Source organism: Aaosphaeria arxii (assembly GCF_010015735.1).
Source record: "Aaosphaeria arxii CBS 175.79 unplaced genomic scaffold BU24scaffold_2, whole genome shotgun sequence".
NCBI lineage: Eukaryota > Fungi > Ascomycota > Dothideomycetes > Pleosporales > Aaosphaeria > Aaosphaeria arxii.
In genome coordinates, this window is record NW_022983475.1 from 4,936,807 (window position 1) to 4,951,232 (window position 14,426).

General features: G+C 51.0%; 4 protein-coding genes across 4 annotated transcripts; 3 read left to right on the forward strand and 1 right to left on the reverse strand.

Annotated features, from left to right (window-relative positions):
* The first annotated feature begins 103 nt into the window (after nucleotides 1-103).
* BU24DRAFT_387536 (mitotic spindle checkpoint component mad2) lies at nucleotides 104-1,592 on the forward strand. Its single transcript, XM_033524971.1, has 7 exons — nucleotides 104-414; nucleotides 468-519; nucleotides 570-608; nucleotides 658-686; nucleotides 736-881; nucleotides 930-1,003; nucleotides 1,052-1,592. Exons 1-7 carry the CDS (start codon nucleotides 333-335, stop codon nucleotides 1,320-1,322), a joined length of 693 nt encoding a protein of 230 aa, XP_033388620.1. The 5' UTR covers nucleotides 104-332; the 3' UTR covers nucleotides 1,323-1,592.
* A 1,435-nt stretch (nucleotides 1,593-3,027) lies between these two features.
* Nucleotides 3,028-5,839, forward strand: BU24DRAFT_366132 (uncharacterized protein). The gene is made up of 3 exons (XM_033524300.1): nucleotides 3,028-3,388; nucleotides 3,560-4,009; nucleotides 4,083-5,839. Exons 1-3 carry the CDS (start codon nucleotides 3,221-3,223, stop codon nucleotides 5,829-5,831), a joined length of 2,367 nt encoding a protein of 788 aa, XP_033388621.1. The 5' UTR covers nucleotides 3,028-3,220; the 3' UTR covers nucleotides 5,832-5,839.
* Nucleotides 5,840-5,962: 123 nt separating this feature from the next.
* On the reverse strand, nucleotides 5,963-10,812 carry BU24DRAFT_366135 (beta and beta-prime subunits of DNA dependent RNA-polymerase). The gene is made up of 2 exons (XM_033524301.1): nucleotides 10,499-10,812; nucleotides 5,963-10,439 (listed from the first exon to the last, which is right to left on the reverse strand). The coding sequence occupies exons 1-2, from the start codon at nucleotides 10,564-10,566 to the stop codon at nucleotides 6,119-6,121; spliced, it is 4,389 nt and encodes a 1,462-aa protein (XP_033388622.1). The 5' UTR covers nucleotides 10,567-10,812; the 3' UTR covers nucleotides 5,963-6,118.
* A 760-nt stretch (nucleotides 10,813-11,572) lies between these two features.
* BU24DRAFT_490066 (uncharacterized protein) lies at nucleotides 11,573-14,387 on the forward strand. The gene is made up of 3 exons (XM_033533685.1): nucleotides 11,573-11,981; nucleotides 12,042-12,398; nucleotides 12,483-14,387. The coding sequence occupies exons 1-3, from the start codon at nucleotides 11,975-11,977 to the stop codon at nucleotides 13,997-13,999; spliced, it is 1,881 nt and encodes a 626-aa protein (XP_033388623.1). The 5' UTR covers nucleotides 11,573-11,974; the 3' UTR covers nucleotides 14,000-14,387.
* Nucleotides 14,388-14,426: the final 39 nt, after the last annotated feature.

Sequence of the window (14,426 nt, forward strand, 5' to 3'; positions counted from 1 at the left end):
AGAAAAAGTTGAAGGCTAAGGTTGCCGGCATCGAATGATGATGACATAAGCAACGATATTTACCAATCGGGGCTGCTTGGTTTTCAGATTCCGACCATGCACCCACGCACTCCACGATACACTGCAATCCATCAACATAGCTATATCGAGCATAAATTTGTGCAAGTCTCATCGTCCGTCCTTTGTTAGAAAAGCATCCATAAGGACCAAACCTTCCCAAGGCTTTCAAAGAAGGAGACTGTACACACTCACCTTACAGTTGCCCCGACAACAAACATAAACATTGAGGGCCCCTATCTAGAAATCCTCACCTTCTACACCATAAAGTAGCCATGTCGCAATCCACTTCATCGCGGTCGAAATCATCGTCCTCTAAGAAGGACCCTTCCAAGGTTCATAAGCTTGCATTGAAGGGTACAGTTCTGGCGTTCATAGTTGTATACAGCGTGCGCTGACAGTAGTCATAGGATCTTCAAAGGTTGTCAATGAGTTTTTCGAATATTCGATAAACACGATCCTGTATGTGTCAAAGCCGTTTTTATGAGCCAAAAAAATCTAATTATTTACAGGTTTCAACGTGGCGTTTACCCAGCAGAGGATTTCACTGCGTAAGTTTCGGCATTTGGACAAACGAGAATTCAACTGACGACTAAATAGAGTCAAGAAGTATGGCTTGACGATGATGAGTATGCCAATATTCTGCCACGATATAGAAAATTCACTGACAAGTAGAAGTAACGGCCGATGATCAGGTCAAGGCATATATCAAGAAGATCATGGGCCAGCTGAAAGAATGGATGTACGGTGGAAAGATATCTAAGCTGGTTGTTGTAATCACCAGTAAAGAGACAGGCGAACATGTGGAGCGATGGCAGTTTGATGCAAGTTACCATTCAAAATTCCTGAGACTTTGGACTAATAATAGTTAGGTACAAATTTTTGGAAAAGGCTCCAAGAGTAAGACATCAAAACGGTCGACCGAGAAAGAGAATTCCGCACCAGAGTAGGTGAATTTATTTGGATTTTGGAATTGCTCTAACAGGATTTGTAGGGCCAATGAAGGCACAGCCGACAAGACGGATGAAGAGATCCAGGCCGAGATTCAGTCTATTTTCCGCCAGATCACTGCCTCTGTTACCTTCCTGCCGATGTTAGACGGTAATTGCACCTTCAACGTTTTGGTCTATGCGGATGCGGACTCAGAAGTGCCGCTTGAATGGGGCGACAGTGATGCAAAGGAGATCAAGAATGGGGAAAAGGTGCAGCTGCGAAGTTTCAGTACGAGCAACCATCGTGTCGATACTCTCGTTAGCTACAGGTAAGCCTCATCTCCCTGTTACATTAATGGTACTGACGGATTCCAGGCTAGCCGACTAATTGGTTTATCTTCTGGGTTCCACGAGTACGGCGTGTTGTCGCACAGGAAGATGTGTTCGGGAGTAAGGCGTCTAGGATCATCAACTCACTGCAAGCTTGGTACATTGAAGGCGTATTATAACTTTTCGGCCTCCTGCTGATCACAGATGGTATACTCTGTAATTTAACGATCAACTTTCTCGATTCTGAACAGAACTACGGAAGCAACTATACACACACCCTGCATGAAGCTCTTCTCAAATGTGAAAACCTGCATTCGGTGCGCTCACAGCCACGAGTCCACAAGCGTTGCTCTTGCGTAACGCTTCTCCCTTGTGCCGGAAAGCCTGCACCTAGGCATCCTATCTAGACCAAATCTAGGGCCACGACGACCAGAGCTACTACGAAAAAGATGCTTGACCCAAGCGTTCTCAAATCTTGTCATCAAACCCCCAACACCTTCCCAGAAGAGGTATTCAACGTCTCCACCCGCTCTCATTTCTTCCGTCACCCGCACCCCGCTATCACGCACAATGAGGAGCCGACGACGCGCCCTACTAGCTAATTACCCCATCCTTCTCCGCTACAATACCGAGAACACAGACTGGGAACACGAAAGTTTTCCCATACAATCTCCATTCTCTTGGCCCTCTTTATTTCACCATTGAGACAGGTAATTATATTTGCATAGTCGAAGCGTCAACAATGTTCATCAATCTTTGTGGTTAGCAGAGTCCGAGAACAGACCTGCTACCCCACACGCGCGTTGTTCGACCACAGGCCCGGGTCGATAAGGGATCAACACGTGTGGGAGACCTTGGGACCAAATTCAACATCGCATCTTTTGGCTTGACAACATACTTCTTGGATCTTTTAATGTGTTGATGATGCCTTGGCAGTTTGAATTTCACTAGGTCTCTCGGCGACCACAAGGGCTAGGTCGAACCATGGAAGATAAAGGGTTGGGTTCGAACGAATGCGATAGTACTGTATTCGCAAGTTTCTCCCAACTTCTCTCTGCTTACACGCTACGCAGATACAGTATTACAATCCGCGATATAGGAAAGCCAAGGATACAGTCGGTATCTATCGACCAGAGAGCAGTCGAGAACATCGTCGATGCTTCTCCATTTCCAACGGTTGAGCAAGACACCGTTTGCTAATGATGTGTAACCGTCTCACCACGCCTCTCCCACCAACCTGGGAGGCTACCATCCCTCGTTCAGCCCTGCCAATGAGATGGGCTTGCCCGGTTCAGACAGTTCCATACAAAGGTACCTGAACTGCACCCCTTCACGGACCCGTATGAGGTTCTGGTACAGACAGCGTTTTTGTGTGGCGGATTTAAACGGCCAAACTCCTGCACATCCGTCGATTTCCCCCTCCTCTGGATTGCGACATTACCACCAATTCAACACATTTGTGCTTTAGCTTCTCCTATATCTGGCTGGCGTGTCCAATCTTGAATCCAGGGGGAGTGCGCTGGTGGCCTTGCAATTCCTCTGGAGGGAATTCAAGCACATACATCTACACTAGGAAAGTTCTGCAAAAAAACACATTGCATGAGCAGCGAGCAGTAGCAGCCATGCCACTTTTCAAAAGTTACCGTGCGCCAAAACCGCCGCAGCAGCCCGCACCACAGGATGCCGCCATCTCCCTCCCAATCACTTCCGAAAAGCCTGACCCCTCAGTGCCTTTGAGCCCCCTCGATACCCCTCCCCAGGCGCCGACAACATCGACCTGGCATCCGCACCAGGCGCGCTCGTCGTCGTCTACAGAGAACACCGGTCAAACAGGGAGCTATCCCGATGGCGATTTCCGCAATGAGTCGGCTGCCACCATCAAGGATATCAAGTGCGAGGTCATGGTGAACTGGCTGCACTCGAAGCAAGAAGAGCGAATCTGGACGACGGGGCACCCGGGCGAGGGTGTAGTGCTGAAGCAGACGAAGGGGCGATATGTATGCTGTCCTTCTGAGCTGCAGGATGATGATTCGCAATTCTACCAATCCGTTTCGAGCTTAAATGTTAGGGTACGTGTTCTTTGCGTCTTGTTTAGATTTTTTTCGTGTGAATCATGGATTTATCTTGGTTTTGAGAGAAGGAATTGACAAGTGCTTATATGTATTTGATAGGTGGCTATGACCGTGAACACTCGGGTCATCAAGTTGATTCTGCAGAGGAACGACCTGCCGTTCGTTGAGATTACGAGTGGTCTCCGGTTACAAGTTGTACCCTCGCTCCGAGAACTGCCATACTGCCAGAAGCACCAGTCGGCAGCTTTCATCCAGGAGGAGCAACTTTTGGTCGTATGGGAAGACGACCCGAAGAGACTGCTGGAGCGAGCCACCTTCATTGAATCGATGTTGATGCAAAGAGTGTGGGGGCAAGATCCCGCAGTCCCTGGCTCCAACGACCAAAAGGGGGCATTCGCCACCGTCACGCGTGCAGGTGAGGACGATACAGAGGTCGCGGCGGAGAAACCTAGAAGGCTCGTTTTGAACCAATCCGTCCTGACGGCGGCGACATTGACTCTTGTGTTGTCGGCGATCGGTAGCGGATGGAGGAACATCGCTATAGAACTGCTCGTCGACAGGAACTGGATCCGGATGGGATTCCTAGCTTGCCTGTTTCCCCAGATATGGCTCGCTTTGGTAAGAACCCCAACCTATTAATCATGCTGAGCGCCCCTAAGATCTCTTTACGCCCGCTGACAGACAGAAATAGTTCTTCTTCCAAGCGCTCGTGGGAAACTTTGCGCAGCTACTCGGTCCCATCGGCCAGGTCCGCGAGAACACGAAGTACTACTCTGGCCAGCCGCCTCGACGTCTTCAGCGCGACGCTGGGACGGGCCTTCCGCATGTAACCATCCAGATGCCAGTGTATAAGGAGGGCCTCCACGCGGTCATCGAGCCCACGATCCGCTCCGTCAAAGCGGCCATCTCGACGTACGAGCTCCAGGGCGGGACGGCCAACATCTTTGTCAACGACGACGGGATGCAGCTCATACCGTCCGCCCAGGCCCGAGCCCGACAAGACTTCTACGACGAACACAATATTGGATGGGTGGCAAGACCGAAGCACAATCCGAAGCCCGCAGAGGGCGAGCGCAAGTTCGTGCGTGCAGGCAAGTTCAAGAAGGCGTCGAACATGAACTACGCACTCGGTGCCAGCATCGAGGTGGAGGCCAAAATGGCAGATGCCCACCGCACGGATGACTGGAACCAGAGAAACGAGAATGAACTGTACAGTGCGGTGCTGTCTGAAGTCATCCAGGCGCGCGAGGGCGAGATGTGGGCTGATGGCAACATCCGCGTTGGAGACTACATCCTCCTAATCGACTCGGATACTCGAGTGCCCACAGACTGCCTGCTCGATGCGGTCAGTGAGATGGAGCAGTCCCCGCAGGTTGCTATAATCCAGTACGCCTCCGGCGTCATGAACGTCACTGAGAGCTTCTTCGAGAAAGGCATCACCTTCTTCACCAACCTCATCTACACACAGATCCAGTACGCCGTTGCAAACGGCGATGTCGCACCATTTGTAGGCCACAACGCCGTGGTCCGCTGGTCCGCCATGCAAGACATCGCATACGACTGCCCTATCGACAAGCGCGAGAAATTCTGGTCCGAGAAGACCGTCTCCGAAGACTTCGACATGTCCCTCCGCCTCCAAACCAACGGCTACGTCGTGCGCTTCGGCGCCTACAAAGACAAAGGCTTCAAAGAAGGCGTGTCCCTAACCGTCTACGACGAGCTCGCGCGCTGGGAGAAATACGCCTACGGCTGCAACGAACTCATCTTCCACCCACTCCGACACTGGCTCTCCAAGGGCCCCTTCACCAACCTCTTCCGCCGCTTCATCTTCTCGTCCATGCCGCTGCCTTCCAAGGTCACCATCCTCGCCTACATCGGCACGTACTACGCGCTCGGGTCCGCGTGGATCCTCACCCTCATGAACTACTTCCTCGTCGGCTGGTACAACGGCATGGTCGACCAGTACTACATCGACTCGTTCAAAGTGTACTTCTCCATCGTCGTCGTCTTCACCGCCATGGGCAACGTCTCCCTCGCCGTCCTGCGCTACCGCATCGGCGAGAAAAGCCTCATCGCGTCCCTCTGGGAAAACCTCACTTGGGTCCCGCTCCTTGTCTTCTTCCTCGGCGGCGTGAGCATCCACGTGTCCCAGGCGCTCGTCTGCCACATGTTTAGCATCGAGATGTCGTGGGGCGCTACGGCGAAGGAGGTCGATAACGTAACGTTCTTTGAGGAGATTCCGAGGGTGATTAAGAAGTTTAAGTGGACGTTTCTGTTCTGTATTGCGTGCGCCGCGATGATGGTGGTTCTGGCGACCGTGGTGCATCCGCTTTGGAGGATCACGTCGTTTACGCCGATTTGGTCGCTGTCGTGCGTCGTGGTTATGCATTTCCTGGTCCCGATCGTGCTGAATCCGAATTTGATGCTGTTTACTTGGTAGGTTTGTGCTGTTTGTTTGGGGGAGGAGTTGGCGTAGGGGAGGGAACTGGTGGGAATGTTTTAATTCATGGTTTCACAGTTTGGGATTCATTCATAGAGAGGGTGCGCTTATTGCAATAATATGATATAATTCGAGGTGTTTGTTATGATGATTTTAGGACTCCCAAACAATGCTAAGGTATATCTCTCCCCATCCACATCATCCGTCATGAACCACCTTCAACTTCCGAAAATGCAACGCCTATGATATGCACAAAAACAAAAACCTCCAGAAAAGGTCTACACCATTCACAAAGCATCCCAACCGTCTTCGAACATCGTTCTCTTCGGAGCCAAATCCTCGTCGTCGAGATTGAGTCTGCGAACGACTTGCATTGCTCCCGTGCCAAGCTTGACGCTCTGGCCCATGATGATACACTCCGACACGCCGTCGATGTGGTCGACCTTGCCCTTTGAGGCGGCCTCGAAGAGATGGTCGGGCGTCTTCTCGAAAGAAGCGAGTTGCAAGACTGAGTCTCTCGTCTTCTGCAGACCGAAACGCGTGATACCGAACACTTCGCCCTTGAACGTCATGACGTCGGCGAGAAGCTGCATGTGACGCGGATCGATGTCCATAGAACCCATGACGGATCCGATTTCGGCGATGATGGTGGAGCGTGCGGCTTCGATACCGAGCACTTTCTTGACTTCCATGACGTGGTTGGACCTTGTCTTGTACGGCTCGATACCGGGCGTGGTCAAACAGTCCTTGAGGCCGTAACCTTCCACAAGCAATTGGCACTCGTAATGGCCTTGGTCATTAGGCGTCGTATTCTTCTTGATGATGGCACGTTGACAATCGGCATAGCCCTTGATGACGACCTCCAGAATCAGGTTCTTGACTTGTTGCACGCGCTCAAAGTATTCCTTCTGATTGCGGGTTGTCTTGGCGGTTGATCGTTTGGTGGATGCACTTGGGTCCGCAACCTCTACACGAAGGATGCTGTTGGAGAATCGAATGCCTGTGCCTCCTTTGCCCCATTTGAGAGGCTTGTACGTCTGGATCGCATTTGCAATCTCTTGCATGCTCACCTCGACAAAGAGGCTGTTGACGACATCCCAGTCTACTTGAAGCGCAACGTAAGCACCACTTGGATGCCACACGTCTTCGACGTACTTTACGATATCGCGAAGGAAAGTCTTCTCCACACGGGCCTTCACAACCCGAGCAGCTTTATCATCGATCTTGTTTGACAGCTCGCAAGCAATGACAGGAGTCGAAATGTTGGAAGACGCGTTGATGATTTCCTTGATACGCGGGACACCTTGAGTGATAGACATACCAGCAACACCAGCAAAATGGAAAGTCTTCAGCGTCATCTGTGTACCAGGTTCACCAATGGACTGGGCACCAATAGCGCCAACGGCGTGGCCAGGTTGCACCCTAGAACGATCATACTTCGTCAGGCAAAGCGTGATGAATGTGTCCAAGGCAGACTGTGAAATCTTGGCAATGCCATCTGCAAGGGTGAATTTATCGGCATCTTCGGGGCCACCACGCTTGGGTTGCATGATACCAAGGTGGTCAAGAGTTGTCTGTAGCGTATTGGCCTTTTTGTTGATGTAGTCTTGGACCGTATCTAGGAAATCACGGATGGACTCTTTCTGGTCGATGCTGTCGTCGCTCTTGTCGTTGTAGGGAAGCCTGGTAACACCATCAAGTTTGTAACGATGATACTTGTTACGCTCGGCATTCAGTTTTGCAAGTGTATGAGATTTGATCTCCTCAGGCGCCAAGCTGGGTTCTTCATTGTTCCAAGTCGACGTGACGGCATGGGAGAACGTACGGTCAAAATTGACAGGCTTTGCCTTGCCCTCCATGTCCACAGGATCCAAGTTGTCATCTCCATATAGGAATTGTACAATGGTACCAGACGAGTTCCGAACCGTGTCATCGTACTGTGCAGACAGATCTTCGAGGGACTTCATCAATCGTCTACTCATGTAGCCAGTCTCGGCGGTCTTGACAGCAGTATCAACCAAACCTTCACGACCACTCATGGCGTGGAAGATGAATTCGTAAGGCAAGAGTCCAGAAAAGAAACTATTCTTCACAAACCCCTTGGACGCGGGCTGACGAGAAGATTTGGGGAAGTGCGGAAGTGTTCTATGATGGAATCCATCTGCAACTCGAGCTCCGCCAATCATTTGTTGCCCCACGGAGGCAACCATCTGGGACACGTTGATGTTGGAACCTTTAGAACCGCACTTAGCCATGAGCAATGGAGCATTCCATCTACTGAGCTCATCGAAACAAATATCTCCAGCGGCTTGTCGCACACCCGAGAGAATACCACCGATTCGATTCTCCATTGTCTTCTCTTCGTCGCAACCGGGATCGCGTTGCAGTCTGCCGTTCTCGAAGTCTTCAATGAGCTGGTCACATTTCGCGTACGCCTCCTGGATTAGTGCCTCCTTCTTACGTTCAAGCATCTGTCCAGGAGTGACATCGGAGATACCAATGGAAAAGCCGTTATTGGTCAACCATCGAGCAGAGAGCTTCGCTAGTCGATTCATGCCCTGGACTGCGTAGTCGGGCCCAAAATCTCTCATCAGAACGTAGAAGACCGAGTCTTTTTTACCATCGCCCACGGTAGCCTTGTCCATGACACCGCACATCACTTCCGAATTTCGGATGACGAGATAGGCATCGTCCATACTGAGATCGTGGGCCTGGCCTGGAGTGGGCTTGAACTGTTTTGCCGCCGCCTCGAGGTTGACCAAAACCTTTGATTGCTTATTTGGTCGCATCAACAGATTGAATACTTGCTTGCCCGTCCAAAGTGCTTGAGGTTTCCAGATGGTAGGGGGTGGAATCTCAACAGGGAGGGTTTTGCCAGTGTCCGGATCGTAAGCTCCATCTCCATTAAACATGTAGTTGACGATCTGGCAGAATGTCCTGCGGTCAAAGAAGTTGTTCTTGCTGCTTAGTTGATAGGCAGCCGTTATGAAATCTTGAATAGCAGCAATGAGGGGTGTTCCGTTCTTGGGTGTGGCCAAGTTGTTCTTCACACCCATCAACTCAATTGCCTCGGTACGTGCCTCTTCGGTTTGGGGAACATGGAGGTTCATTTCGTCACCATCGAAATCGGCATTGTACGGATTGCACACGCACTCGTTCAAGCGGAAAGTTCTCCAGGGTCGGACCTTTGCTCGATGACTCAGAATACTAAGTTTGTGCAAGGAAGGTTGTCGGTTGAAGAGAACCACATCACCATCTTCGATATGTCTCTCAACAATGTCTCCAATTTGTAGAAAGTTGGCCTGCTTGTCAAGCTTATTCTGGCTATCTGCTGCACGTGAAAGACCCTGTAAAGTAATCTTCGTGTTCGTCTTCGGCTTGATGATAAAATTGGCTCCAGGGTAGCGGAAAGCACCGTTTCGAATGAGTTTCTTTAATTTCTCCAAGTTGTATCTGGTAGCCTTCTCTGGGTATGTCAAGTTCTTCGCGACACGTTCTGGGACTGCGACCTCTTCGATACTTAGGTTGGGATCGGGACCAATGACTGTACGCCCAGAGAAATCCACACGCTTTCCTGAGAGGTTCTGTCGGAATCGACCGCCCTTTCCTTTCAACCTTTGACAAAATCCGCGCATCGTTTTGGTGTTAAGACCCTGTTGTTTGAGACCCGGAACTTCGCTGTTGATATACATGGCGATCTGTAGTTGTAGGAAATCCCATTGCTCCATGAGTACCTGCAAGGGAAATCCACGCTGGAGGCCAGCTCGGATGATGCCGCTTACATGGACGATGTCACCGATTTTGTTTGTGATGTCATCCTCGGTCGCGCCTGCCTCCTGCATGACTGAAGGACGAATTGCGACCGGAGGCACTGGAACGTATTCCCAGATCAACATTTCTGGTCGAGCATCGTCTGGAATCATACAAAGGAGCTCGCAGTCCTCGGGGGCGATCTTCTTGAAGAGGTAAAGGACTCGCAGGGGGTGCATATCGTCGACGGCTTTCTTCATGTGCTTATCGACCTCGGGGTTGGTTGCTTTGGTGGCTGCGAATGACTGGTCGAACTCTACTTTACCGGGCGGCGGTTTCTTTGTTTTTGCGGTGGAGCGGTTGAAGGCATCGTACTTGTTGTGGATGATCTTCAGCGGATGGCCAGCGACCTTGCGGATAGTACCATTGACAGCGTCGCAGTGGGGACAGCGCTTCTTCTTCCTGCACTCCTCCATGATCTTCCTAGCGATGCCGACCCTGAGCAAGTTGTCCTTGCCAGCGCGGCGCATGGTGCGCAGAGATCGCCTCCTCTCGTCGTGATCCAACAGGACACGCGAACATTCCTTGCAGATGCAGTGTAATACTTCGATGATTTGCTTAAGGTATCCAACATGAAATGCGGGCAGAGCCAGCTTGATGTGACCAAAATGGCCATTGCAGGTATCTAGGCCTTCGCCGCAGGTCTCGCAACGGCCAGTTTTACTCGATATGCCCATATGGGCATCCATGGGCCCGTGGGCGGTGTGGGTGCGGACAGCTTCGTTGGCATTGGTGAGGTCGTATACGTTACGGTCAGAAACCTCGAGAACAGCCTGGTTGACTATGTCTTGGTTGGAGCTGTAGAGATGTGTTAGTAGCTGGAATAGCGCGGGCGCAAACGAGAAGGGAAGGCGCACAAGATGCCGAACTGAATCTGGCGGATGCGCGCTGGCACCTTGTCCACGACCTGCTGTTTTGCCTCCATTGCGCTGGCCACAGGATGGGTGTGATGTTATGTGAATTACGATTTGCAGGTGCGCTCTGCGTGAAAGGGTAGGATATTCTGGAAGCCGGCTAGAGGGAAACGACGACTGGTGGTGATTGCCCGTTACGAGAGCGTCTCATGGCGTGGATAGAATTTTGGTCCGAGTGGGATCGGGTGTCCGTGAGTCTACGAATGGAGGGAGGACGCTGAAGAAGATGTTGCTGTATAGTCACAGTCGCAAGTTGCTTGAGGACAAAAGTTTCAGTGAAAGTTGGGTGGGGCACCAAAGCTACTTCCTATCCCAATTGATGCTAGCGACGCTAGTGATCTTTTGGACTAGCGCGCGTGTCGTCCCGCCGTCCCCTTCCATCCAAGCCCGAGTAGAACAGTCATCGACTCAATCCTGCCAAGAGACGCTAAAAGGTGGCAGGTCAGGTGTTGCCGATAAGGAGACACGATAAGGAGGGGTCATTGATGGGTGAATGCAATAGACCGGAAGAACGGAGACATGATTGGCTGGGAACTTCAAGGCAGCTACTCTGACGTGTGACAACTTACGAGGTACATCTTGCGACTTGCGACTTGTTACAATTGCCCGCTTTTATATCTTACTGTACGGTACTCGGTACTCATCTTATGAGTACAGTACACTCATATACACCTAAATGGAATCATCAGTACAAATAATAGTGCAAATGGGACGACCTCTGCTCATCATTCATCAAAGTACTTCTTTCAACGCGTCCCTCCCTCTCTTAACACTTATGGGCGGTGTGTCTATCGTGTCACTAGATATTACCGTAACTAGAAGACAAGACATATTCCCCACCTTTTTGGCATACGCAATACAATACCATGTATCATACCGTGCATATCTCCTCATCTAATTAATTACCACAATATCGGCGAGTGAATGTTACGAGCAAGTACCTAGATAGGTAGATACCTGGTGAGGCACACCTACCAATAGCCAACGAGTTATGTACTCGCAACTCCAACTCCGCCTTCCATACATCGGCCTACTCGTGCTTCAGCCTAACCTCATCTCTCTTATTCATCTCGCAACCTACACCTCTACTCTACTCTGCTCTTCTTCTCCTTCTTTCTTTCTTCACACTCACCACAGCTCCCTCTTATATACTCCCTCTCATACAAACCTTGGTCGACTTTCCGCGTGCTTTTGCTTCTTTGACATACACCCCGCCCCGACCCACGGTTGTGAAACCCCCGTCTATAGGCTCCTCGCCCCTTTGGAAGCTCCGGACCCCCGCCAGCCTACGAATGATCTAACTTCCCACCCGACTTCACTCTGATCCCAAACCAAGGCTTGCTCCCGTGTTGAGTTACTTCATTCTACAAATCGCCAAGTCAATAAGAGTGACCGGTACTGCGTACACATACCTAAAGCATGGCTGGTGAGTCTATCTATATCTTCCCCCAACCCCGCATCCTCCCACTGTGCTCACCAACCCAAGATTCCATGGAAATTAGTCTCCTCTCCTTAGACGGAAGAGACGACTTCAGAAAGCGCACGTTCATCATTACTCCTTCCACGACGGTGCCCATCGGTCGAAGCTCCAAGAACACCATCAAGAATCTCATGCCCGCTGCCGACAACGCCTACATCGACAGCCCCGTCATCTCTCGCGACCACGCAAGGCTATCTGTTTCCGCGCCTTTCTACCCCTTCGACACGCCTGGCGTCTACATTGCTGATAACGGATCCATGCATGGGACATATCTGAATGGCAGCAGGCTGCCACGGCATGAGCTACAAAGACTCCATGATGGGGATGTCCTCCGTTTTGGAGATAACGTCGTCCGCGATACGGGTAAGTCGTATGGTCTGGCAACAGGCCCCACTTTCCCCGTTTCCCCACATCGCTGCGCACAACCAGACGCTAATAAGACAACAGAGTCCTTCATTGCCAAAACATATCGCTACAACGCTCGCAGAGCCCCCCAGATCAAGGCCGAGGGCCCAGATGGCTCTTTTCCCAGAGGAATCAGTGTTCCGGATGGCGCCACGTCGGACGACGAAGAATTACACCCCGAAGAAGTAACTCCTCCTTCGCGACCCAATCTTTATGGCAGCAAAGGCAATCCTGTCAATGTCGATGACTTTGAGGATGGGCCACGTTCTCTTCCTTCATACCATGAGCTTGAAATCTTGGCTGAAAAGGATGACTCTTTGCTCATTGAAGTATCTGCAACGAATTTACATAATAGGGGCCAGAAGGCAACTCCGTCGGCGGCATCTCCGAATGCATTCAACGAAGACGTGACTTCTCTTCCTAGCCCGGCTCACTACACTCTAGCAGACGGTGATTCATCAGAGGATGAAGATGATATTGATTATCCGGATGAGGAGAGCGACCAGCCAATGAGCACCAGTGACGATGAGACTGATTCTGCCAGCGAGGGCGATCTAGATGATGCAGGAGATAATGTAATCTCTGACGTCGATTCGGAATGCGATTCCCTCAACTCCCCAATCGCTCGAGCCGATCAAGACACCCAGACTACTAATCCCAGCCTAAACGCTGTGCTCAACCAAGAGCACGAAGAAGTGACTGTTGCTCCAATAGCTACGCCTACGAACGCTCCTCCCGCGCAGGCGCAGCCGACAGAAAAGCTCGACGACACAGCCAGTTACGAACAATATCGAAGCATGCCCAACCCAATATCCTTCTACCAACCCACTGGCCCTCAGCTACACAGTGAGTCTTTCTCCAACGGCTACTGGAGTGACAATATCGGAGGATCTCTTTCTCGCCCATTAGCACCTAAGTATGTCGGATGGGACGATTGTCTTGATATTGGCGCCGTTGCCGCACGGAATGACGCAACGCCCGATCATTGGTACCGTGGTCCCGACTTTACCCGTGATAACATGGCAGGATACAATAGAACTCCAACCTTCGACACGATCCCACATCCAGATGGCCAGGTTTCGGGCGACCCTACGGACAACATGCGCAGAACATACACAGATGGCACAGTTGCGGTCGATACAGCCAATGCTGTGATTGGTGTGCCTACTCCAGCCACCCCGGACATGAACAGTACAATCATGGCCTCCCCTCCTACAGCATTCAGGACTGGAGTTTCCATCGCTGAGATCGTCGACAATTGCCCTCAACAACCACTCACACCTCCGTCGGAACCAAGCCCTGCAAACTTGAAGCGGAAGGCAGATGTGCTCGATGATGTGGAATATGACGAATTGCCTCATTCTGCAGAGGCAGGAGCAGCAGAAGATGCAGTTGTTCCTCAAGCTCATCCGGAAGTGCAGCCCCGACCGCCGAAGAAGAAATCAAGAGTCATTGGTCCTATGGCCTCTGGAGTGGCCGGTTTTGTTCTGGGTGGAGTAGCTGTCGTTTCAGCTCTTTTGTGGACACCTGAGCAGGTGTTTGAGCAGTTCCTTTCCTAATTAAGCTTGTCAACTATCGGGATCTGGTGGGTATGAATGCCACCAATGTCACGTGGTGGATGGCTTCGACGATGGGCGTCATCAGTCTCTCTCACTCGTTCCACTTTCGTTTGAGAATCCTTGATTTCTAAGATTACGGGCAATATTTTATGGCGACGGGAATGGGCAAGGCGTTAAAAGGTGTCTTCTCCTTGCACAAATCGCTGGTCTTCCAGGGGCTTCACGAATATATTACCCCATCTTATACTACCGAGCCGGTCCTGCGAGGAACTGAGTTTCCATTTTCTCTTATGGCGTCGAATTTGCGATAGTCTGGGCCCCTCATGCATCTTATGTCAAATACCTCATGATAATCAATGAATTTTACTCTTACTATAGACCACTGCTTGGCCTCATCAGCCCTTCCCGTTGAAGTTATCTAATGCAA